We start from the raw sequence: 26,073 nt of genomic DNA, 5'->3' as shown, positions 1-26,073 counted from the left end.
GTGTGTGTGTGTGTGTGTGTGTGTGTGTGTGTGTGTGTGTGTGTAGTTCTACGGAATACACATGTAGAGATTCATGTAACTTTCACCACAATGAAGACACAGAACTATTTCACCACCAAGGAACCCCTTTGTGCTATTCCTTGATCTTGGGGGCTATCCTCTGGTGACCATCTCTTCTTATATCTTATAAGCACTAGCAGGGTTCTCCAACACTGTGTCTGTGCCCTTTAAAGTATGGTACAGTGTGGAACCTTGAAAGTCTTTTTTCCCATCATGCTTAACAACAAAAAAAGAGAACTGTAATATTTTTTAAAAGATAACACTTACCATTGAATCCAAAAGAATATTTTCTGGTTTCAAGTCTCTATTAAATTGAAAGGAAAGAAATGATTATTCCCTTAAATTTTTTAAAAGCTATTTTCTATGTAATTTTTAAACGATTTACCTGTATACTATTTTGATGGAGTGCAAATAACCCAAGGCACTGGCAATTTCAGCAGCATAAAACCTTGCTCTGTGTTCAGGAAAAGACCGTTCTCTTTGTAAGTGAAAAAATAACTGGAAATTGGGGAGAAAGGTATTAAAATCATTCACTAATAGCATTGAACAAAAAATTCTGTGCTTTGTATTTTGAACATGAGCTGAAAGTACACTGAAGCACAGAGCTGTAGCCTACTCTTGTCCACGCTACTCAGCCAAAATCCTATCACTGTCTTCAACCATGCACCCATCTCTTATCCAACACTGGTGGCCCCTGCTGCTAACTTCTCATCTCCCACATACTGCTCTCAATCTTCAATGCCACAATATCCAGAGCAATCCAGATAACCACTCTGGAAAAGATTATTAAGGAAAACCCACAATTTTGAGTTAGCGTGTAATTTACCTTACTGGGCCTCTGTGGACTGCTTAGTAAATAAGAAGCATACTGAGTCTTCAAATACTTACCTTATTTAATCCTCCCAACAGTTTTGAGGTAGGAAATCACTGAGGACAGGATGCTAGGCTCAGAAAGGCGTACCTGCTCAGTATCACATAACTTACTTGCTAAAACTTCACTTGTCACTAAGAAAAAGATTAAGTAGTACACAAAAGAACAGTATCCTACACCAAGGTTTTAAGTATGATTATCAGAGAGAAAATGATGGTAAGAACAGGAAAGCTGGCCACGATGATGCATAAATCTATAAGCCCAGCATTTGGAGTTGAGGCCAGTCTGGGCTAAACAGTGAGACCTTAACTCAGAAAAACAAAACAAAGCTGGGCGTGGTGGCACAGGTGTGTAATCCCAGCACTTGGGAGACTAAGGCAGAAAGATGCCACAAGTTCAAGGCTGGCCAGGGCTACATAGGGAGTACCAGATCAGCAAAAAACTACATAGCAAGGCCTTGACTCATAAAAACAAACAAAAAACCCCAACCCTCCCTGCAAAGATAAAAATTTAACATTGAAAGAGAACGCTCTGCCTCTACCCTTCTTCCTGATCCTAGTTCCCATCTTCCTGTCTCATTTCCCCACTGCCACACTTAACTCCTCCACTCTTCAGCATTCTATTGCACTCCATTCTTTTTCCCCTCATCCTAGCAAAGGTCACCTTTTAGATGACAAGCCTGACTCTTTCCACTTTTGCTGCTTAGGTCTGAACAGCTACTGGGCAAAAAGGGCTTATAAGCAAGGTCCTAAACATCATGAAGAAACCACAGACAAAGAAGGAAACTTGCAGTAGGAGTTTATCCGCACTCATGCCTCCCGTGAACATCTCAAAGACAAAGTGTTAAGGAAGAGTTCTTGGGACTGAGACATCTCCATTAAATCTGAAGCCAAAGCTTTAGTGGAACAAGGAGACACTGAGAAAGTTAACTTCTGTTTCAATTTCTTTATCTCCTGCAACCCATTTTAGGGTTCCTTCTCTTTCATGTTATCTTTATTCTATAGTTAAGTACAATAACATTGAAAGTCTTTCCCTTTCTCTGCTGAGACTGAAGCATGGGTGATTCTTTTGTAAAGATAATCAGAATTATTTTAGGGATACTCATGGGTCAAAGATCAAATAATTAGAAAAGTACGAGGGCTGAAAAGTAGAGAGACGGGACTGGCCAGCGTCTGAAACCTGGAATCAGACTGCTTGCATTCAATCTGTGCCACTAGCTACGTGCCTCCCACCAGCTAGTTGGCTTCTCTGTATCTTGGTTTCTTCATCTTGGATAAAGAGGTGTTTGTGAAGATCAAATAATATACACAGAGTCAGAGTGTTGGGCACATGAGTAATGCTTGACCCATATTAGCTACTACTGTAATTGTTACTATAACCATTAACATTTTCCAAACTATGTTTCCATAGTCTCCTGAATAAGAGTTTGGGGGACTAATATTAGTACACCTGGCACAAACAAAAGAGGGGACTCTGATTTAAAAAAAGATCACTAAGATGCTAAATCACCAAGGTGAGGCAACATGGAGCATTTCCCAGCTGACTGCATGACAGGGCTTGCATCAGAGGATCATCTCACTCTCAGAAGTCTGAACATTTTAGGAAATGACAGGCTGGGCTAACATTTATAGGCAAGTGCTGAAACAGTTATCTAAGTTATAAATCATGCTTTATTGTAATATCACAGTGTCATTCTTGCAATGAGCTCTGACAGCTCTCTACGAAGCCTATGGCTTCACCCCAGGGTGTCTCCCTCTTCTACACCCTGCACTGTCTGCTGAATACTGGTTCTACTCCACACACAGCTGTTGAGAATGCAGCCACTTCAAAATTTTGAAGAAACCTTTTTAATTTCATGCTATTTTTTTTCCTAACCATTATCTGTATTAAAAAGCTGATTATAAAACTTACCTCCCCTCCATTAACAAAATCCAGAACAAAATAAAGCTTTTCAGTTGTTTGAAAAGAATAATGCAACCCAACCAAGAATGGATGCTTCACGTTTTTCAAGAGCACGTTGCGTTCAGCCATAATATGTTTTTGCTAGGAAAAAAGGCAAAGTATCAACTTGTACTATACATCCCAAAACAACCACTGAGAAAGAAACAACAGCTATTTAATTTTTACCTCTTTTCTGTTGAGAACTATTTTTTTCTGTAATACTTTGACAGCATAAAATTTTCCATCCAGCTTCCTCTTTGCAAGAAGAACCTGTTTTAAAGATTATACAAATAATTAAAGATTTTTGCTACTTTTATAGGTATAACCTTGTTAAGAAACCAATGCCTTCAAAATTTTCTAAAATCCAAGTCAACAAAGGACCTAGCTAATGTTTTTGTTTTGAAAACTGAACACTATCAAATTTACTTCTGTAATTCCACTTGTCCTTAGATATTTAATAAAAAAAACTGTATTATCTGAGAAGCTAGGGATCACTCCTTTTTATTTAATAACTTGATAATGAGGCTTTTTATTAAATTAAGCACTAAAATATACACAGCTTGAGAATTAATCTGTATCAGCCTTGAGCCCTGAAGAGCGTCCCTAGAGAATACTGAGGTAAAGCTGGCAAAATGGCTGAGCAGGTAAAGGTGCTTATCTCCAGCAACGATCCGAACTGCATTCCTGGGATCCACATGGTAGGAGAGAACTAACTTCCCCAAGTTGTCCTCTGAATTAAACTTATACATGCAAGCACACACACAAACACACACACGAATAATAATGGAAAGAAGAAGAAAAACTGAAGCTAGAATATTCATGGCTCTATAATAGAAGAAATTATTTTTCACCAAACAAAACGTACTGTCATTTTAAATTTCGCCTTTTATAGGTTTTAAATTCAGAAGACTTCAGAGGAAGAAGCATCATATACAGATGCACTTTGTTTGTTTGTTTTGAGATAGGGTCTAACAATAGCCCTGGATGGCCTAGAACTCACTGTGTAGAGTTGGCTGGCCTTAAACTCACTGGCCTGACTCTGCCTCCTGAGTGCTGGGATTAAAGGTGTGTCCATCACACCCTGCAATTTTTTTCCTTTTCTTTCCTTCTCCAATACACTGACTAGCTCATCTTCACATCACAGACTTCAGTATTCAGAAGGCACTAATTTGCCTTAATTTCTTCCTTCAGCAGACTGGCAGATTTGAACAGATGGAAAATTAAAAAGCAAATCAGGAAATGAAAATGGAGCCAAGACCATACAATAAAACGTTTACGATGAATGCTAGACCACACAGGTTCAGTTGGTCACATATATTACTATTTTTCAAGCAGATTTCTGCATTTGCATTTGCTTTGCTTTATTTTGTGAATTCAGCTTCTGTTTTACTCAATTTTGTAGGTTTATAATCACTTTGAAAAATGCATTATTTTTTATTAAACATAGCTTACACATAAAAATTCACAAATCTTGATAAGTTATCAAAAAATGAGCATACCTAGGCAACCACTATCTAGGGCAAATAAAACACGCCACGTAATCTGAAGACTTTTGTCCCATCACATTGATGACTCATGTTAACTCCTCCTCAAAGTAAAGTACACCACTATCTCAACATGCAATAACTAGCAAGTTCAGAATTTAAAAGAATTATGTAATTAAAATCATACAAAAGTCATTCCTTTCTCATTTCGTTCACTCTTAAGTTATGTAATATTTGCTTATGCTGTGGCATGGAGAGTAGATTCAATATTCTGCACTGCCATGCAGCATATTCTATCCCAGCGTCTCCACTCTCATGATAAACTGTTTACGAACAGTGATGCTTTGAACATGCCTGCATATGCCTTTCCTGGCACACATGTCTTTCAGTACATTTTATGTATGTATGTCATGAATACATTCAGCCTCAATAATTACCACCAGTTTCCAACAGTTCAAAAAGAAACACAGGAATCAATCTCAGTAAAGAGAGGTATAAAATTACATACAGGACATTATAAAATATGGAGAAAATTTTAAAATGTTAATTTACTGAAAAAGCATTACCCAATGTTTATAGACTAGGACATTCAGTATCATAAAGACATCAATTCTCTTCTAGACTCTAGATTCAATGTAATCCCAATTAAATTCTAATCAAATTTTGAAGAAAATGACATAATTCTAAAATTTACGCAGCTATGGAAAGGACTTAATACCCTCTTGAGATGAATGAAGGGAGAACTTGTACAGGCTGAGAGGCTACAATTGTGAAGACCATGTAGCGTGGTTCCAGGATAAACAAGTAGACCAAAGGACAGACTATAAAACCTAGAAACAAAGCTACACACTGTAAAATCTAAAACCAGAATTGTGCATAAAAACACCAAGGATGGAGGTGGTCCTTCATATCAGTACAGGGAAAATGGTCTTTCAGTAAATTCTGTGACATCGGCCTAATAGCAATATGGAAAAAAATTAATAATCACCCTACCCTTCGCATTACATGCAACAAAAATGAAATCCTAATAGATAATATATATGCATGAAGTTTAAAAATCTCCCACAAAGCCAGTATTTTTGAGCAAATATACATGGAGTTAATGGTATGGTTAGTTTCTGTTCTCAAAGCAATTCAGAAGACAAAAGATATCAAAGCTATGAATATAAGAAAATATAATACATATTCATTTTTTACTACAGATTGAAATTTGCAAAACAAAAAGAATAAATACATTTGATGATTCAGAGAAATTAACCTATGACACTTTGTATTGGCATCCTCAACCATCAGTGATCCTGCGCTCTTGGTACAGCGGGATACTGCCAAGTTTTATTGAGATTAAGCAGTGCCTTCACACCTTCTTTCCTTTCTCCAACTCTGATTTACAAAGGTGATCACTTTTGTCTGTTGAATTGCACATCTTCAAAAGGTCACTCCTGATCAAACCATCTCAGTGGGGCTTTTCCTTCCTACCGCCTACTGTCCTGGCACTTCTCCCTACTCACTTCCATCATAGCCCCTTTACTATTTATATTTACTGAAGTTTTTTTTTAATTTTTAAAAATTTTATTTATTTTTTTATGTGTATGTGTGTATTGCCTGCATGTAGGTAAGTGCATCCGTGTTGTTCAATGCCCACGGAGGTTAGACGAGGCTGTCGGATCCCCTGGGACTGGAGTTACAGACAGTGGTTAGCTGCCATGTGGGTGCTGGGATTCAAACCCGAGTCTTTTGCAAGAACAACCAGTGTTCTTAACCACTGAGCCATCTCTCCAGCCCCTTTACTGAAGTTTTTAATATAGTACTTATTCCACTAGGTCGCAAGCATCACAGTTTCTCAAGAGAAGAGCCCAGAGAGGCACTTGGCAATACTAAGTTCTCAATAAATACATATTAAATCAATGCACTTACCTTAGAATTTTAGTGCATGCCTTATCTCCTTAAATATTCTGTTAGGACTTTGCACAGAAGAGATCTTAAGTCTTCCACTTACATATAAAAAGCTTCACGATTCACACATGCAAAGCAAAGCATACATTAAGTGCTTACCCAATGGATGAGAGAATGAGAACTCTTACCTTGCCAAAGCTACCCTTTCCAATAACTTTTAAAAAATCAAAGTCAGTTGGTTTCGCACTGAAAGAAATTAACAATGACAAAAATCAGTCTTCTAGAAACTGTTAACACATTAACTTTTAGCATTTTATTCCTTAACAAACTAATATGGGAGACAAAATACACAGGCATGATTACCTGAGCTTCCACACTGGGATCATCTTTGTTAAACTCAATAATGTCTAGTTTCTGATTAAATATTTCTGACTAAATGTTTTATAGCCTGTTTAAGCTCTGCTTAAGAAGCACTTCAGTAATATTCTCTGGGGATAAAAGATGAAGGTATGCATTTCTCTCATATATACACAGACACACAGTTTTAAACCACACACATACATACAGATACAGTTTTAAACCAAAAATAGTCTCTTTCTAAACCAGTTTCATTAACCATAACGTCACCAGTATTGTTAGTGAAGAAACTGAATTACATAAACTGAGGGATTATTTGGTATCCAGTAATTCTTCTGAAAAACAAAGTGCTGATGGCTAGTACCTAGGAAAGACTCCAAGGAAACTTGCTAGTGTAGAAATCTTCAGTGTTTTATATCTAGGTCCCTTAGTGTACATTAAAGAGAAAAGATTTCTCTGGTTTATTCTCATGGATAATAAAATAAAGGAAACCTAGGAACAAAACGCCAGAGGATATGCGAAGATTTCCCTTTTATTTATTTTTAACCTGCTACAGCAGGTAAAAGCAGAATTGGGTATATATGCCCAACCGCACAAGGCAGCAGGAAGCTGAACTAAGTAGCCAGAAGAATGTTTCCTCTCAGAGGAATCACTTCATTTAGGTTTGAAATTTCCATTGCTTAGGGGAAAGAAAAGGTCAGCAAGTCGGCTCAAGCAAAAGGTGCCTGGTGCCAAGCCTGACAATACGAGTCAAAGCCCCAGGACCCACATGTTAGGAGAAAAATGACTACCATAAGTTGTCCCTGACCTCCACATGAATGTCATGGAATGTGTGCACTCACACATTCACACACACTTCCACATGCAAATAAATGAATGAATAATATAATTTTTAAAATATATTCATACACATTTTACAACACCAGATATAGATTGAATACTATGACAAAGATGAACAAGGTTACATTAATGAAGTAAGCAAGATTCAGAAATAAGTATCACACATTTACTCTTATGAGTAGAATCTGGATTTACACACGGGGGCGGGGATTAAAATACAAGAAAGACTGAAGGGGAGCAGGGTGTAAAGGTAAGGAGGAACAGAAACAGACAATGAAAATAACACGTTTTTTGCTGAATGAAGATTTAGCAGTATGTGCATACACGCACATTAATGATAAGAAAGCAGAAGGCAGCCTATTTGGTGGGAAGGAGTAAGAGGACTGAAAGGTTAGCGCATGGACAGTGGGGGGCAAATATGAGCAAAGTACAATGATATATGCATTAAAAATGTTGAAGGGAGAGAAGGGTAAAAAAGTCATAAACCCATTATTTTGTATGTTAACTAAACTTAAAAACAAGACAGGATATATAAAAAGTTTAGTAAATATAGATGTGCATTTCTTCAGAAATCTGCTCTTTGGACTATTTTGTTCTTTAATGAAATGTTTTAAACAAAAGCTTGAAAATGAAAATACACACAATCTTTCTAACAGCAAATAGGCTGAGCCCCCACTAACTGCTGTTGAGCCCTAAGTGGAAAGCACAGATCCATTCTGTGGTGCCACTTTGTTCAATGCTATCAATGATAACAAGAATGCTCAAAACTAAACCTCTTCTTCCAGCTACTACCCCAGTCACTCCTTGCTAGTCTGTACAGCGAAACTCCTGTAAGTGGTATCAACTGTTTATCTTGCTGACCTCTGTACCAGTTCTCCTGTGAACTCTTTCCTATCAAGATCTTCTAACCATTATTGAAATGGCTCATAAAGTTCACCAAACACTAAAGCAAATGATCAATTTTCTTTTTTTTTTTCTTTCTTTTTATTTTGAGACAGGGTCTCCCTGTAGCCCCAGCTGTCCTGGAACTACGTAGACCAGGCTGGCCTTGAACTCATAGAGATCCGCCTGCCTCTGCCTCCCAAGTGCTGGGACTACAGGTGTATCTTGCTTGTTCAGTAAGTATTAGCAGTATTATATCAGCAGTATTAGTAGTATTAATTTCTTTTCTTTGATACATTTTTCTTCCCTGACTTCAAGATACCATATGCCTGGTTATCCACCTACCTTATAAGTTTAAAAATTTTTTTAGTTACATTTATTTATTTATTTAGTGTGTGTGTGTGTGTGTGTGAGAGAGAGAGAGAGAGGCAGACTTAAAGAGGTCAGTTCTGTCCTTGGATCATGTAGGTTCTGGGGATTGAACTCAGGTCACAGGGCTTGGCAGCAAGTATCTTTACAGGTTGAGCTACCTTGCTGGCCCCTTACATATCTTTCTCAGTCTCCCTTTGCTGGCCCCTTACAAATCTTTCTCAGTCTCCCTTAACAGTTCTTCCCTGACCTCATGATGTTGATGGATGCTGTGTAGCAATTTCCTGAGAGATAAAACCTCTCATCTCTGGATAGAAGCTGGGTAAACAACAGGGTATCTGAGCGGAGGTAAACAACAGATGTTCTAAAGAAAGGTAAACAGGATGTTTTAAAGAGTGGTAAACCATTCCATCCTTCAGGAAAGCTCATTAAGCTCAGGAAGTAAAACAACTCAATAGCTTCAGGAAGTTCCTGAAACTGACCAGGTTCACTAGGCTCCTCCCTCCCTTAGTCTAGAAGACAGAGAGAAGCTGAGCTGCCTATGAGGGGCTGAGGTGTCTGAAAGAAACTGAAACCAGCTAAGCTGCCAGGAAGATGCTCAGAGCAACTGGGCTTCCTGGAATGGGCACTCCAACAGGGAGGTTGTGGGTGCTCCAGGTTTCTTGCTTTTCTGACCTGCCATCCATGCTGGGGTAGGCTTTTGGTGATGCCACTGTCTTTCAGTCATTTCTTCTCCTGTAACTAACCCCTCACTCAAACTCCTGGAAGTAATCCTAATAAAACCCATTGATTCACTAAGTTGGATCTGGGTGGCAACCTTTGATCTGTCCCTTTATCTGGGGTGAGTCCATATTTGTTCACAGCTCCTAAGGAATAGTATCCTACAAGTGGTTAATGGACCCAGTTCTTGGATAATTTCTCCGTTTTCCTCCAACCAGTATTACTGACAAGTTTCTTAGCCTCTATTAGCAGTTCTTTCCTGACCTGATGTTGAAATGCTCCTGGACCCAATCCTTGGATCAGTTTTCCTACCTGTCTAGACTCACATTCCAAGTAGAACAAAAGGACAAGGAAAGCATGGTAACCTGAGAATTAATCCAGTAATCCTGAGAGGCTAATTACAAGTAATGATGGTAATACTACACTCCTTTTCTAATTCATGGCAGACATCACTAATCGACTCCTCAAACTGATTCTCTGGAATACTTATGGAATGCTCTAGACATTTATCACCAATGTACTACTAGAGTTGATACTGGAAATGAAGCCTATATCATACCCCTGGTCTCAGTCAACATTTATTGGACAGTTCTTCAAAATGCTTCCCTGTACTTGAACAGTAAGCATAAATGGAATAACTAGGAAAACAAAGTTTAATACCTTTAACATAATGAATACTTTTTTTCTTCTCTATCCCTGACCCCAAATACCTTATAAGACTTATGGTCCTTTGGGAAACAAGTCATTTTTTCTTAACACAAAAATAAGAGACAAGGATCCCCAAAATAACATTCCAACGAACAACTTACACATTTTGATAAAAAGCCATTTTGGGCCAGTGAGATGACAACAGCTCAGTGGTAAAGGTACCTGCCAGCAAGCCCGACAATCTCCTGAGTTTGATCCCTGTAACTCATATGATGGAAAGTAAGACCCAGCTCCTGCAGCTGCCCTCTGACCTCCACATGCATGTGCAAACACACACAGATAAAATGTAAAAGCAGAAAAACCTAGCCTTTTAAAGGTTCAAACAATGAAAGCAAGGAAAAGCTACAGCATGAGTTGGTTAAGTAAATGACAGTGTTACAGTCACTGCAACTTCTACCACGTTTCACAGGTATCCAATTAAGTTGCTATAGTTACATATACATGCACACTTCTTAAAAGCCAAAGGACTGTTTGAAGTAAATTAAACCTACTGAGGATTTCCAGTTGGTCCCAGGTTGATGTTCTGTGAGGTAGAGTGTGGCTGTTTAGATAGGGAAAAACAATAGCGTTCTTATTAGAGCATCAATGAGCATCAGTCAATGAATGCTTTGAAATAAAATATATGTAACACCATCATAGGTACAGTAACTTATGTTAAAGAAACCTAAAGTCCCAATTTTTGAAATGTAATTCAACTATTTATTATAACTTTCCAGAGAAGCTTTAAGGAAAAAGGTAAGCCAGAAATTACACTCAAATTTGGCAAATGGAAGGAAGTAAATGTAGAAAATGTCCTAGAAAGATAGTCATTGAAAAGATACCTTAACGTGAGTAATCATCTTCCCATTTAAAAACTGGTAGCAATGGGTGTTTTTCAAATATTCAAGTTTATTAAAGGCAAGATGATAATAATGATTACAAATACTGGATTTTCTATTTCAATTTGATGATTGGATTTAACAGTGGCACCATCTCTGCAGCCCTATTCTGTTGCCATATATAGCATCTCCATGCCTATATAAGACTGTTTTGCTTTGTTTGATTGTGGTTATATATATAAAAACACAAAATTCACTTTTTTTTGTCTTTTTGAGATGGTCTCCCTGTAGCCCCAGCTGGCCTGGAACTCACTATGTAGACCAGGCTGGTCTTGAACTCAGAGATCACCCTGTCTGCGTCCTGAGTGCTGGGACTAAAGGAGTATGCCACCACACCCAGCTTTCTTACAATTTTTATTCGTGTGTGTGTGTATGCGTGTGCGTGCGTGTGTATGTGTGTGCAGGTACTCTTGCCTGTGCGTGTACATATAGAGGCCAAAGGTTGACTAGTATCCTCTATCTCTCTCCACTGAATTTTTAAAAGACAGTCTCTCACTGAATCTGTGGTTCACCATTCTGGCCAAACTGGCTGCCCAGTAAAACAAGCCTGGGGATCTGCCTCTCCACCACCAGTACTGGGTTACTGGGGCATGCTGCTATGCTCAGCTTTTCTGGGGGTGTTGGGGATTTGAATGGAGGTCCATACTCACTGGTAGTGTTATTTATCTTTTACCCCTGGTAGGTTTATTTCTAAAGCAAATGCCAACAGATTTTTCTGATTCTTGCATTGTAAAACTTCCAAAAATTTAGATGGCCTTTTCTCTTATAGTAAATTAAGTCCCCGGTATCAACTTGGAAGCAAATCTTCACTCACCTAGCATGGCATAAAGCAATCTAACTTTAAAAAGATTCTGGTTTAATAACAACTTGACTTTCAACTCAAAATCCTGAAAGCTTAGCGATTCTATCAGAGAAAGAACTTGCTTGTTTTGAAGTACAGAGGTTCAAAAGCAGGGCTTCATGTGTGCTATGCATATGTTCTCCTACTTAGTTCCAACCCATCCTACAGTAGGCACTTTTTATAAAAGTCAAGGGAAAGTCCATTCTGCTTCACATAAATTCATTTTGAAGTTCTTTATACATTCAGGAAATTAAAGCACTTGTGTCTCAGGTACATACACCTTTACAAGAGCCCAAGGTAATTATAAGTTACAAATAGAAAAAGCTTATCTTATTTAAATTTATTTCACGTTTATAATCTACAGAGACAATACTTTTTAAAAAGATATACATTCTCATTCTTCAAGGGTTCTGAAGTATGTTTCTTATTAAAAAAGTTACAACTCAAATTTATTTCCTATCTAGTACCTTTATATGAAAAACCTTTATACAATAAATTTTCAATCCCCAGAAGACACAACAGTATAGTACAAGAAAAATTGATTTATAAATACTCAGATTTATCGACTGAGATTTTCTGTGGCATACTTTCAACATGAGATTTTTTTTGGAGACAGGGTCTCCCTGTAGCCCCGGCCTGGAACTCACTATGTAGTCTAGGCTCTGAACTCACAAAGATCTGCCTGCCTCTGCCTCCCCAGTGCTGGGATTCAAGGTGTGACTCACCACACCAGGCATGAGATTTTTTTTTTAATGTCTCACTAATACAGTGTTCCACAGAATGTGATAATAAATTCAAACTAAATTGTAATTTCAGTACACTGTTCCTTTCAGTGTCTGTTCAGACAGTTGGACCAATTTTGCATTCAATGAATTTTCTTAATTAGATATGAGAAGAAAATTAAATATAGATTAAATTAAACAACACTGACAATTTGTCCCCAGATTTACATTATTATGTAGCTAATTTTTATTATTTGGTAATGATTTTCTTAGTGGAGCACATTCCAGAAAATGATAAAGACTAGTCAAATATAAATTAGATAATTTTTCATTATACCTACTATCTTTAGAAATGATATTCAATCACTGAATTGAGGGTAGGCCTAGCACAATTTCTTGGCACTAACTGAGATCCTAATATATAGTAGTCACATAAAAGAAATATATATTTTTTAAACGATTTTAGCTCTGGGAAAAGTAGTGTTTCAACTCAGTAGCTTTTAAAAAATTATAAAAATAGAATAACCAAATGAAAACATTATATAAAGAAAAATGAGTACAACACTAACCTTACATACTTTGCACTACTTAGAACATTTTGGAATTATAAAGACATTATATTCATATAGCGTTTGCAATTCCATACATTACACAGAACACTGATTTACATTTTGTAATTTCCTTTCTCTGTAATATCAAAAGGCGAATCTTAGAAATATCTTCCTAAAATAAGCTTATTCTATTTATATGATATCAAAATCTAGTTTAAATATTACAAATAACCTGCATTACACTTTTTACTATGGAAATACTAATACTATGAATTTGTAAGAGGTAGTGATCAACAGTTAGGGAAGTAGTTCAGTGATTAAAACACTTGCCATGTAAGCACTTGTAAAGTTCAGCTTCCCAGAGCCCACTTGAATGCCAGGTGGGTATGGTGACCCCCTGTAATTCCAATCTCAAAAGCAGAGATAGACGATCCCTAGAGAAAGTTGTCTAGCAATACTAGACACATCTATGAGTTCTGGGTTTAACTGAGAAAACCTGCTTCATTGAACAGAATGGAAGAGCAATCAAGGAAGACTCTTAATATCAAACATCAACTGTATACACACATGGGCACAGATACCACACACATGAAAATAGGATAAAAGAAATCATGATTAGTAAATAGTGTAGCACTCTTGTTAGGTATTCTTCGGAGTATGAAATCGACTTTAGGTGTGATTACTTCCTTCTGAATTACTGCTGCTCTAAGAGTGCATTTCAACTTTGAGGAGAGAATTTTACTGTCAGCAAGTATGACGTGTCCTGCTACCTTCTGAGTACTTCTTTCATCCTCATCTTCAGATGGATCTGACTGATGCTTGGGGCTGTCCATCTGAAGGAATGCACGCACATCTGGACTGAAAAGAAAAATTGATTATTACTCTGAAAGCATGTCTACAGTGTGTCTCCCTTTTAAAATAAAAACAAAGAAACCACCATATTAGCATGTGCAGCAAGCTATACAAAACATATTATTCATTATTATGAAAGAATAAGAAAGTTTTGCCTTTAAAGAGAGGGAACTCAGAGATAGGCAAAGATATTGACAGGCAGTTCCCAGAAGAGGGACTCTGAATGGAAGCTGATATGGAGATGCATTTCACAGCCATTAACAATGAGGGTATTCTTAACATTTAAACTAGATTATGATAGCACGTAAATCAAATATCTTGTTTTAGGAAGATATTTCTAAGTGTCACTTTTCAATTTTATAGGGAAAGGAAATTGTAAAATTGTAAATCAGAGCACTGCATGTAATGATATCAAACCTGGGTGAGTATAGAATGAGGCAACTTTCTGAAAAGCAGCATGGCAATCCCTGGAGAAACTCTGAATGCATTTTTCCTGGTCCCAGACCTACCAGTTCTAGATGCCTGCATACCAAACTGTTCTTAACAATCCAGTACAAATAAACGATATTTATTATAGGCTATTATAAAGATAAAGTAACTTTTTTTTGGGGGGGGGTCTTTTTGAAGCAGGGTCTCCCTGTGGCCCCAACTGTCCTGGAACTCACTATATAGACCAGGCTGGCCTTGAACTCTGAGAGATCTGCCTGCCTCTTGCCTCCCAAGTGCTGGGACTACAGGCGTGTGCCACCACACCCGCCAATAACTCTTTTTTAAGAGGGGAAGCCAGGCATGGTGGAGCACACCTTTAATCCAAGGATTAATCCAGAGGCAGAGACAAGCAGGTCTTTTTTGAGTTTGAGATCCACCTGGTCTACATAGTGAACACCAGGCCAATCAGGGCTATACAGTGAGATCCTGTCTCAAACAAAAACAAAACAAAAAAGGAGTGGGTTGGTGTGTGTGCTAAATTGTGATAGCTATAAGCGGTAATGATGGCTGTTCAGCACTGTGAATATATCACAAACTACTGGACTGTTCTTTAAAGTATCTAAAAGAAAATTTTAAAAGTGATACAAAGGCTCTTGGCTCTTACTAGTTTATATCAGTCTTACTCTCTGCATAATTAAGATCACCATATGCACGCAGTAAGATCATCGAAAGTATTCCTTGTGTTGTTACAACAGATTCCACAGAGGCACCATGTTGTATAATACATGTGCTACAAGTTACTCTGTGGCTTCCAACTTTTACTATACAGCTTTGACAGTGCTATAAAGGTAGACCTTGTGCCTAGCACCATAGCTGCATTATGACTTGCAAGTCAGATTTTTAAAAATTTATTTCTTTGTGTGTGGAGGGGGAGGGGGCATGTGCCATGGTGTACATGTGGAGGTCAGAGGACAACTCTGTGGTTACTGAGTTTCCTTCCACCTTAACGTGAGTTCTGGGGTTGGAACCCAGGTTGCCTGCCTTACATAGCAAACATCTTTCCCCGCTGAGCCATCTTACCAGCCCAGATTTTTAAAATCAAAACTATTTAGCCTAAATTATAAACTATTTTAAGGCTTCAACTACAGCATGCCACACTGATTTCCAGAAAGGCTAAAACTATTTTTACTCACATAGCTGTATGAGAAACCCAAAGACTCTTAAGCCGCGACATAAATGATCATATGATCATCTGATCAGTGCTACCAGTAATTAATGCCACAACTGGATATCACTGCTCTTTCACCAGAATGGCTAAACGTGAAAGATTAGCAACACTAAGTGGTGGCAAGATGAGCAATGTCTTTTCATGCACTCATGATGGAAGTACAACCTTATTATCATCTTGGAAGGTTGTGCAGCACCATCCCCTAGGGTAAACATCCTACAATTTCGAACTTGAGGTGAAGGAGAGTGCCCCTCAAACCTCCCTCCCTATCCTCTGAGAAAAAGCTGCCCTCCACACCTGACTCTGGAAATCCCCTCCATTGTTCAAACCCTTTCCTGGTATCTGTTTAAGATTTCTATGGAAATGGTCTGGGCCATAAGAGATAGAACGTTCTGCCCCAGGTAAGCTAGCCAATGACAGTATACTTGATACATCTGTGTATGGTCTCTATGGGAATAATCTGGGGCAGAAGAGAAAGAACGTTCTGCCCCAGGTAAGACAGCCAATGGCTGTATAGGTAAAGTCTCTGGAAATCAGCCCTAGATTGTTCCAATCCTTTCCTGGTTATTCTGTGTATAGTTTCTATGGACATCCCCTGCTTTATGGTTTTTGTGGTTTTTCTGCTTAAAAGCCCTGCATTTTCACTACTCAGGGTCGTAGTAGAGCTCCCGAGACTGTCTGTGTCCCCAACCGGTTGGCTCCAATAAAGCGCTCCTTTTTACTAAGACTCAGTGTCGGAGTGGTCAATTTAGGGAATTTTATGGACCCCAGAGGAATGTTTGCATATGTGCACCATAAGACACAGTAATGACAACAGTATTTATAATAGCCAGAAAAAAATCCTTTTGGGGAGAATCTCAAAATGTTAGCAAAATGTACATTGGTACAGGTTTGTTCTTTGGAAATCAGTTTTAACAGGCTGCATTTAAAGTCTTAAAATTGTTTATAATTCAGAATAAGTCATTTAAAGTCTCTCCTGAAAACTATAAAAGCAGCTCTGGTGATATGTAGCAAAGGCTGATGTTCAAGTGAAAAGCATCAACATTAAATTTGTTACCTCAAATGTCCATCAGCAGAAATGGACAAATTGTGGAATATTTTATTGCATTGGAAATTACCAAGGTAAGCCAGCCAGAGAATACATACAGGATGACTTTATTTATATGAAGTTCAAAAACAGGGCACACTAGTGTATGCTGTTAAAACAGGATGGTGGTTACTTTTGGGGAAGAAGGAATGGGAAATGACAGGTGTGTGAGGGGCTTGGGGGATGCTGGGAATAGTCTCATTCTTGGACTGAGATACATTCATTTCACTCTCAGTAACCTGTGTATAATGGCCAGGCACTTTTCTTTATTTAACACTAGATGGAGTAAAATTAATGAAGGTAGTTTTGCTTCCACTTCCATCTTTTTTTGTCTGTGAGACAAGGTCCTCCACTACACTATGTGGTCTAGGCTTGGCCTTGAACTGCTGACCTGCCTGCCTCCACTTCCTAAGTGCTGGGATTACAGGTGTGTACCACCATACCCAGCTCTATTTCCAATCTGAAATGCATAGGGAAATGTAGCAGTGTCTCTGATAATTAAAGAGCCATTTTCTTTTTGAGTCTTCAGTGTTTACTGATTGCATTGGCTCTTTTTCAGCTAACTACATTTATCTATCATCCTTCACCACGGCAAGCTTCTTGTGTATTTTGGGGTTTTTTTTTGTTTAAATATTTTATTTATTATTTTTATTTTATGTGTATGAGTGTATTGCCCACATGTATATGAGTGCACCTGTGTCGTGCAATGCCGTGGAGGTCAGAAGAGGGCTTCGGATTCCCCTGGAACTGGAGTTGAGGATGGGTAGCCGCCATGTGGGTGCTGGGAATTGAACCCGGGTCCTCTGGAAGAGCAGTCAGTGCTCTTAACCGCTGAGCCATCTCTCCAGCCCCGGGTTTTAGTTTTTAACCTATGATTTTAGGGTGTTAAAGATTTTGTTATTCAATTGTGCCACCTTTAAACTTTTGAAACATTAACAACGGCCAATATGCTCCAAAAAAAAAAAAAAAAAAAAAAAAAAAAACCCACCCTATTTCATCTTCAGGCCAGAGAAACACGCTGTGTTTTCATTTAAAAAAAAATAGTTTTAAGATTTAATTCTCATGAAGTCATTTTAGAACTTAGCTTTCACTGCTGAAGCACAGTTCTTTTGGGCCATGAGAGAGTTGTGACAAGGTCTCTGGTAGTCCATGTTGGCTTTAAACTTTTTATGTAGCTGAGGATGACAATGAACTATACTATCTTCCTGCCTCTGCCCTGAAAGTATGGAGATTATAGGCATGCATCACCAAGCCTGGCTGATAAAGCTATTTTAAGGTGTCCTCTCCAACAGCAGTAACAAGCACACAGTAAATATTCTTCCTGAACGTGCTATTTGGTCTTTCTTCATGTTATATATTTTAGGTAATTTCATATTAAAATGAAAGCCATGAAAATTAAAGTTCTGTTAACAGAGACAATATTCAGAAAATACAAAATGTCAGCAGGGTGTGGTGGCTCATGCCTTTAATCCCAGCACTGGGGAGGCAGAGGCAGGCAGATCTCTGTGAGTTGAAGGCCAGCCTGGTCTACATACTGAGTTCCAGATCAACTGGGGTTACAGGGAGATCCTGTCTCAAAAAGACTTAAAAACAAACAAACAAACAAAAAAACTTCAAAATGTCACATTATTAAAAAGAAAATGTCAGCTGAAACTTAAGCTTTAAAACCCCGTGGCTACCAGTGGTGGTGATGCAGGGTTTTAATCCCAGCACTCAGGAGGCAGGGGCAGGCAGATCTTGAAATCATGGCCAGCCTTGACTACATAGTGAGATCCAGGACAGCTGGGGCTACAGGGGGACCTGGTCTCAAAAAAACTACACATTATTGTGTAGTTTATTTTGAGGTGCTAGAAATGTCTTCTATCCTGAATGGAAAAGAAGTGGTTATAAAGTGCCTGTGTATATAAAATCTATTGAGTCCTACATGTAAGAATTATATATTTATACTTCAATTTTAAAGACATTTTTATTAAATCTTTGAGTACTTCATACAATGTATTTTGATCATATTCCTCCCTCCCCCAACTCCTTTCAGATTCACCCTACCCACTCAATTTCAGGTTCTTTTTTTCCTCCCCATTGAGTCCAATATGTATTGCCCAAATATTATTGAGTGTGGACCCTGGCCTAGATTGAGGGTGACCTACTGGGGGGGACACACCCTTAAAGAAAACTGTCTCTTCCTCTTCAGGAGCTACCAATGCCAAAAGATCCTCTGCTAGGGATAGGACTTTATGTCCACCTTTCCAGCTCCATATTCAGGTTTTGTTAGTTCAATGCATTTTTACAAAATATCTTATTTATTATTTTATTGTATGTGTTTGTGTGTATTGCCTACATGTAGGTAAGTGCACCCATATCATGCAACACCCACGGAGGACAGAAGAGGCTGTCAGATCCCCTTGAACTAGAGTTATGGATAGTTTTAGCTGCCATGTAGGTGCTGGGATTTGAACCCGGGTCTTCTGCAAGAACAGTCAGTGTTCTTAACTGCTGAGCCACCTTCTCCATGCCCAGATCAATGTATTTTTAAATACGTAATTTAAAATAATGCCATTGTGTTCAGCTGAATTTTAATGTCAAACTTAACATCTTTCCACTACTACTTTTTTTTTTTTGATCTTGTTGAGACAGGGTCTCCCTGTAGTCCCAGCTGTCCTGGAACTCACTATGTAGACCAGGCCAGCTTTGAACTCGATCCGCCTGCCTCTGCCTGCACCATCACGCCTGGCTCCACTACTACATTTTAAGATCCTGAATGAATATTTAACATTCACGATATGTGAGAGGATCTGATTAACACTTAAAACACCAGGGGAATAATAATAATTACCATTAGATACTGTACACTTAATTCCAACACAAATCTGTCAAAGGAAGAGACAAATTCAAAGTTCTGAATGCTTGGAAAATACTTCAGATATGCCAGAAATATACCAATTCAAAGTAATCTCCAGTGCATATACCAAAAATAAGGTTGGACAAACAGACATAATGTAAAGGTAGCATAAAACTTGCCCTAGGAAAAGAAATCACGTTAGAAAACTAGCCAAGGATCCATATAACAAAAGGTTCTTTGCTGTGGATCAGGCCTGACATGAACTCTGAATTCAAGGATCCCCCTAAATGGCACTGAGAATCCTTGTGTCACACAGGTGAAAATCCTGGTGCCTTCCTCACCCTGTCCCACCAGGGGAAAATCCAAAGCTCTGGGCAAAGACCATGTCAGAGTTTCACAGTGCAAATGTGATGGGCCCACAGAAGACTGTTCCAAAGGGGGTCCAACCCTGGTGCTTGAATTAACTTAAGTATCATGGTGGCTTCAGTTATCAACTTGATACACTTGGGAGAAGGGACCCTCATTAGAGAATTTCCTCTATCAGACTGGCCTGTGGGCATGTCTGTGAGGCATTTTCTTGATTATTGAGTGATATGGGAGGGCTGAGCCCAGGGTGGGTAGTGCCATCCCTGGGCAGGTGGTCCTGGGTTGTATAAGAAAGCAGGACCAGACCAGAGAAGCAAGGCACTAAGCAGTATTCCTCTGTGGTCTGTCTTCAGTTCCTCCCTCCAAGTTCCTGCCCTGGGTTTCTGCCCGACTTCCTTCAAAGATGGACTGTTACTGGGAGTTCTAAGATAAAATAAGCCCTTTCCTCCCCAAGTTATTTTTGGTCAAGTGTTTCATCACAGCCACAGAAAGTAACTAGGACACTTAATAAATTTACTTAATCAGTATTATACAAATGGCAATGAAAGATTCTAGAAAAACTGAGAGTTGGGGATGTAGAATAGGGTAAAGCACTTGCTAAACACGAAAAGGTCCTGGATCCAATGCTGAGTACTGAGCATGCAAAAACACTGGATTCAATCCTCAACACCATACATATTCACATATTAAAAAAATTTAATCGCTGGGCATGGTGGCACATGCCTTTAATCCTAGCACTCGGGAGGCAGAGGCAGGCGGATCTCTGTGAGTTTGAGGCCGGCCTGGTCTACATAGTGAGTTCCAGGAAAGCTGGGTTAAGGGGAGACCCTTTCTAAAAAAAAAAAAAAAAAAAAAAAAACCTTAATCACTTAAAAATACAGATCTTCGGCTGGGCGTGGTGGTGTACGCCTTTAATCCCAGCACTTGGGAGGCAGAGGCAGACAGATCTCTGTGAGTTCCAGGCCAGCCTGGTCTACATAGTGAATGCCAGGCCAGCTGGGGCTGCAGAGAGACCCTGCCTCATAAAGACCAAAAAAAAGAAAACAAAGAAAAAGAAATACAGATCTTCAGTGTTGTAGTTCCGAAAAAACTATTCAAAGTATTCTGTGTTCACATCATTGCCCATAAGGCAACCGTTACATCTATAGAGAGGTGACCTATGGAAAGAAAGATTCACCAGATATTTTACTGTATCTTCTTAATTCTTAGGTTTATAATGTTTTATATACAAAAAGAACATACACATAAATTACAAGTCACAATATATATATATAATACCCAAGGAATCAACTACCAGAATCAAAAAGCAAACCAGAGGTCTACCTGTCTACCTAAGCATTTGTGATATGACTCACCTTCTCCCCTCATCTAGAACTACTGGTCCACAGAGGAAGTTTAAACTCATTAGGGTAAGGCATACACAGAGCTGGGAAAGCACCTTCACCTGAAGCAGCTACCTGGAACAGTGTGGAGAAGGACAGAAGCCAGTGTGGGCCCACACAGGATACAGCTACAGGGGCCCAGGCAGTGGTGGCATGTGGGCCTGAGGCCTACCAACTCCAACCTCTTCTCTTTTCTGCAACCCCACTGTTCCAGCTACCCCACAATCTTAAGACTTAAGTGTCCTGCCATTTTGGCCTTTTTGTACTTCAGTTAACATGTACCACTCCTTTAGCTTTAATCACCTCCTACCTTTAAGTCTGGATGCCTTCCTTAACTTCCCTAGCAGGCCCATCACATTTTTCTCTGCCATCTTCCATCACCTCTGTCATAAAAATGACCTGGCTTTAATTCCTTGTTGACATGTTTGTCTCTCCCACTAGGCTGGGAGTCCCTGATCTGGAATGTACAGATGGCAAGCATTTACCTTTAAAATCCCAATAGACATAGCAGGTACTTAGGTATCTTTTTAAGGCACAGATAAATGTAGTATCAGATAATCAGCAGTATGTTTTAACTGTATTATGCAAATTTATTTCAACAGCAATCTACGAAATGCAACTAAAAAAGGAAGAAAGTATGAGTTGCAGGGGAAATAGATAAAACACTAGGAAAAAGCACTCTGGGCAGATTTTACAGACATGCAGAACAGTAACATTTCATAAAAAGCATGAAATCTCTGAGGTTTATTTGATACTATTGGGTGTGGTTTCACTGTCCCTTTAGAACAAAATAAGAACTACTTACTGGTTGTAAAGCTCTGGATACCTAACTAAGTTCTGAATGAATTCATTCAGTCCTGCTCTTCTTTGTTTAATAAAATCTGTAAGAGATAAACACTATTAGGATTACTTATATCAATCTATGCAGTCATTATCAAAACTTTTATGTAATATACAAATGGAAGAGTTAAGATGTCATTAAAAAACTATTTCTTAATTCATGTTACATGGTATACAAGGAAAAGTAAATGCTTAAGTACATATGATCTATAAACACAATAGCTAAAATTAAAGTAACAGAAATATGTACCCCAAAAGCAAATTCTCAAAAACTGTTTAAGATTCAAAATACTTTTTTTTGAGACAGTGTTTCACAAGTAGCTAAAGATAGCCTCCCATGTGTTGGGATTACAGACATGTGCTAGCACACCTGGTCAAATTCTAAACAGACTCACTACAAAACTTGAAGAAGCATTTTGTTTTGTTGAGATTCTTATGTGCCAGGCAATGAACACCAAGTAATACTATGCCACCAGTGATTGACAATCATAACATTAAGAAAAAAAACAAGAAGGAAATAATGATTTATTAACTAAGAATTAATCAATCACTGAGGCTTGCTGGCTGCCAGCATAGCTCCGAGTTCACTGAGAAAGCCTGTCTCAAGAGAATACAGTCGACAAGGGACAGAGCCAGGTACATGATGCCCTCCTCTGGCCTGTGCACACACAGGGCCCTCCCATGTTTGCATATACTATAAACGTGTCCATAGCACATAAATACACACCCACACATCCACACACACTCCATTTAGCCTTTAGGATAGTTTTTCACGGACATTGCTTAACAGATGCTTGTGAATGAAAACACAGAATACTAGTAAGAGATTGCTTTGTTGCTGTTTTGAGATAGGGTCTCACTTTGTAGGCCAAGCTGGCATGGAACTCCCTATGTGGCTCATGCTAGCCTCAAAACTGGGATCCTCTTGCCTTGGCCTGTTTCAAAATTGTCTGAAATGTATACCTAGTTCCAAAGTCAAAGGTGTAAATACAATTCATTCAGGAGGTCTACCTTCTGGCCCTTCTGCCTTCTTGGTCCTCTAGCTCCTTCTTAATATTACTCATCTTACTGATTTTTCAAAAATTTATTCTTTCATTATTACTTTTTTTCTTTTTTAAATCTCACATTCATACAACCAGAAACCAAACAAAATACATGAAATAAACTCATTGTGTTTTGTTTTTCAACTTAACAAAACTTTCTAGCAGTCTCACCATAGCAAAATATAGAAGTTTTTTTTTTTTTTTTTTTTTTTTGCTCATTTTTAGAGCCACATTGCATTCCAACCATAGATAGACATGTTATTTGCTTCTAATTTTATTATTTAAAATACTATTACAGGGGCAGGTCAGAGCACATACTGCTCTTGCAGAAGACCAAAGTTTAGGTCCCAGCACCCACACTGGTAGCTCACAACAGCTCCAAGAGATTCAATGCCTTCCTCTGGCATCTGTGGGCACCTGCATTCATATATGAACATATCCACAGACAGATATACAGAATTAAAAATTTTTATGTTAAAAAAATACTATCACAATCCACAATCTTGCTTGTCTATCATTTCGTATGCAGTACATCCTCATGGGAAGTTTATTTTGGGGACAGGTTCCTAAAAATATGATGCCTTGGTCAAAGTGAATGTATACAGTTTTGCTACATGTTACCAATTTCCTCTCTATACGGATTGTACAGTTTTGCAAAATATGAGAGTGCCTGTTTCCTCAAAGCTTAATGATACAAGCAGCTGATCCATCTTTGGTGCTTTGGGTATGACTAAACTTGCTTTCACTAAAGCAGGGCTTTTCAAGATCTCTGTGATACACAATTGGCTTCACTGTTGACAAGCTATACACAGTGTGTACTCAGGATAGATATCAAATGGTTGTTCAATAAAAGTCAAATTTTAGTGTCAGATCTTAATTCCTAAAAATGTAAGTACTACAGGCATTCAGTCAGCGATTGATTTTGTCTTTGTAATGAAGTTGTGATGTTGCAGGTCTTCTACTTCTCTATATCCTTGATGAAATGACTAGGCCTCAAGGATACAACTGAAGCCTCTATAGTGCTCCAGCCCAAGTTCAAGTTACACTTATCAGGAACAGGCAGTTTTAGTCTTCTTAACGCCCTTCTTCCACTTCCAATTATTACTGCCACTTCCAATTCCAATTACTACTGCCACTTCCAATTACCACTTACCCGGGCATCCAGGACCAACACATCAGGTATCTCTGGCTCTCTTCTCTGTCTTCTTTACTTAAGCAATTGTCAAGATTTTTTAAAAAATCTTTTTGAGACAGGGTTTCTCTTTGTAGCCCCAGCAGGCCTGGAACTCACAGAGATTCACCTGCCTCTACCTCCCAAGTGCTGGGATTAAATGTGTGTGCCACCATGCCCTGCCTTTTCTTTTAACTATTTCATCAATTCTAACATAGCTCACTTTCTAGTCCCAATTCTACCATACCCTACAGTCACTGTGCTGGATAGCTTCAGTTGTCAACTTTGGTGCACCTGGATGGAGCCTCAACTGGGGAATTTCCTCTATTGGACAGGACTCTGGCCATGTCTGTGGAGTATCTTGATTTTTGAGTGATGTAGGAGGGCCCACTCTAGGCAATGCCACCCCTGGGCAGGTTATTCTGTATTGTATATGAAAGCAGGTTGAGCATGGGCCAGGGGAGTAAGCCAGTAAGCAGCATTCCTCCATGGCCTGTGTGCTTCAGCTCCTGTCTCCAGGTTCCTGCCCTGAGTTCCTACCTTGGGCTCCCTCAGTGATGAACTGTGACCTGGGAGATGTAAGCCAAATAAAGCCTTTCCTGCCCAAGTTGGTATTGGTCAGAGTGTTTTGTCACAGCAATTGAAAGCAAACTACAACAGTTGTCATCTAATGGCAGGACAATTGGGTAATACGTGTTGTCCTGCTAAAAACAAAGCAATACAAAAGCTCCCAGCCCACAGAATCAGTTCTATAGAATAGAGAGGAGGGCTCTGTTGTAGCAACTTCATTTCCTTTGCTTCTCTTTATTATTGGATTCATATGGTAATAGTTTAAAGTCCAGTATTTACCAGACATTTTAAATTGATAAAAGACATTATGACAAGACAGACAGCAACTATAATGAAATGTGTTATAATTCTCTAGAGAGGCAAAAATAATGTCTATAATAAAGTAAAAACATTTTCTAATCTTGAGGTTTGTAAAGTGTAAAAGATAATTTCCCATTGAAGAAATAGCTGATCCTGCAGGCTATGGGAGGGAAAACAAGGCTTTAATTAAAGCAAGAATGTCAAAAGAAATATTTAAAAGATGGCGTTGATAAAAGAAGAGTTTGTTAATTATAGGCAGTATGTCAGAGAACTCAGTGAAAAGGTTAGGAGGAAAGAGAATGAGACCACAGGTTGGAGCACAACAGCACAATCACAGGAAGTGCCTGCAGCGTGTTTATCTCAAGTGATCAAGTAATGTAAGGTATCAAAATCTCAATGGATTTCAAGAATATAAGCAAATTAGATGGACAATCCACTCAGAATTCTTCTTAGCAACAGAGAAGATGAATCTTCTGATGGAATTCCTGGTGGATAAGGAGACTTCCGTCTCCCTATAAGCAGCCATCTGTAACCTAGACTGGTTTGATGCTTTAAACATGCAAATTCAAGATTCCTGAGACCATGTGAGTAGGCTCCTCAGGCACAAAATAATGGAAAATCTTTTTGGTATCTCATTCAGAGGTCTACAGGTTACTTACTGTGTACAGAGTACATGTTTAATAAATGTTTCTTAATGAAAGAATGAGTGATAATATGAATTTAGAGTAAGAATACCCCAGATTATCCTTAATGATCAAAATTTTTTCTGAAGCCAGATTGCTTGAATTTAACTTCCAAGTCTCCTATTTACAACTTGCATATGGCCCTGGGGAATATGAAACTGTACTT

At 38.6% G+C, this 26,073-nt stretch overlaps 1 protein-coding gene across 2 annotated transcripts in view; it reads right to left on the bottom strand.

Moving 5' to 3' along the window:
• Window positions 1–26,073, bottom strand: part of LOC103751373 (serine/threonine-protein kinase Sgk3) — a 136,334-nt gene that overhangs the window by 21,077 nt on the left and 89,184 nt on the right. For both annotated transcript variants that reach the window (XM_008854767.3, XM_008854769.3), the window contains exons 5-12: window positions 22,106–22,181; window positions 13,888–13,975; window positions 10,617–10,666; window positions 6,438–6,495; window positions 3,059–3,142; window positions 2,843–2,974; window positions 446–558; window positions 328–364 (exon numbers count right to left, since the gene is read on the bottom strand). In XM_008854767.3, coding sequence (XP_008852989.1) covers window positions 328–364; window positions 446–558; window positions 2,843–2,974; window positions 3,059–3,142; window positions 6,438–6,495; window positions 10,617–10,666; window positions 13,888–13,975; window positions 22,106–22,181 — 638 coding nt within the window. The remainder of the gene's footprint in view (window positions 1–327; window positions 365–445; window positions 559–2,842; window positions 2,975–3,058; window positions 3,143–6,437; window positions 6,496–10,616; window positions 10,667–13,887; window positions 13,976–22,105; window positions 22,182–26,073) is intronic.

Source organism: Nannospalax galili, unplaced genomic scaffold (genome assembly GCF_000622305.1).
Source record: "Nannospalax galili isolate Female #2095 unplaced genomic scaffold, S.galili_v1.0 scaffold247, whole genome shotgun sequence".
Taxonomy (NCBI): Eukaryota; Metazoa; Chordata; class Mammalia; order Rodentia; family Spalacidae; genus Nannospalax; species Nannospalax galili.
Note: the sequence above shows the minus strand (reverse complement) of the source record. Positions and strands in the feature narration are given on the sequence as shown.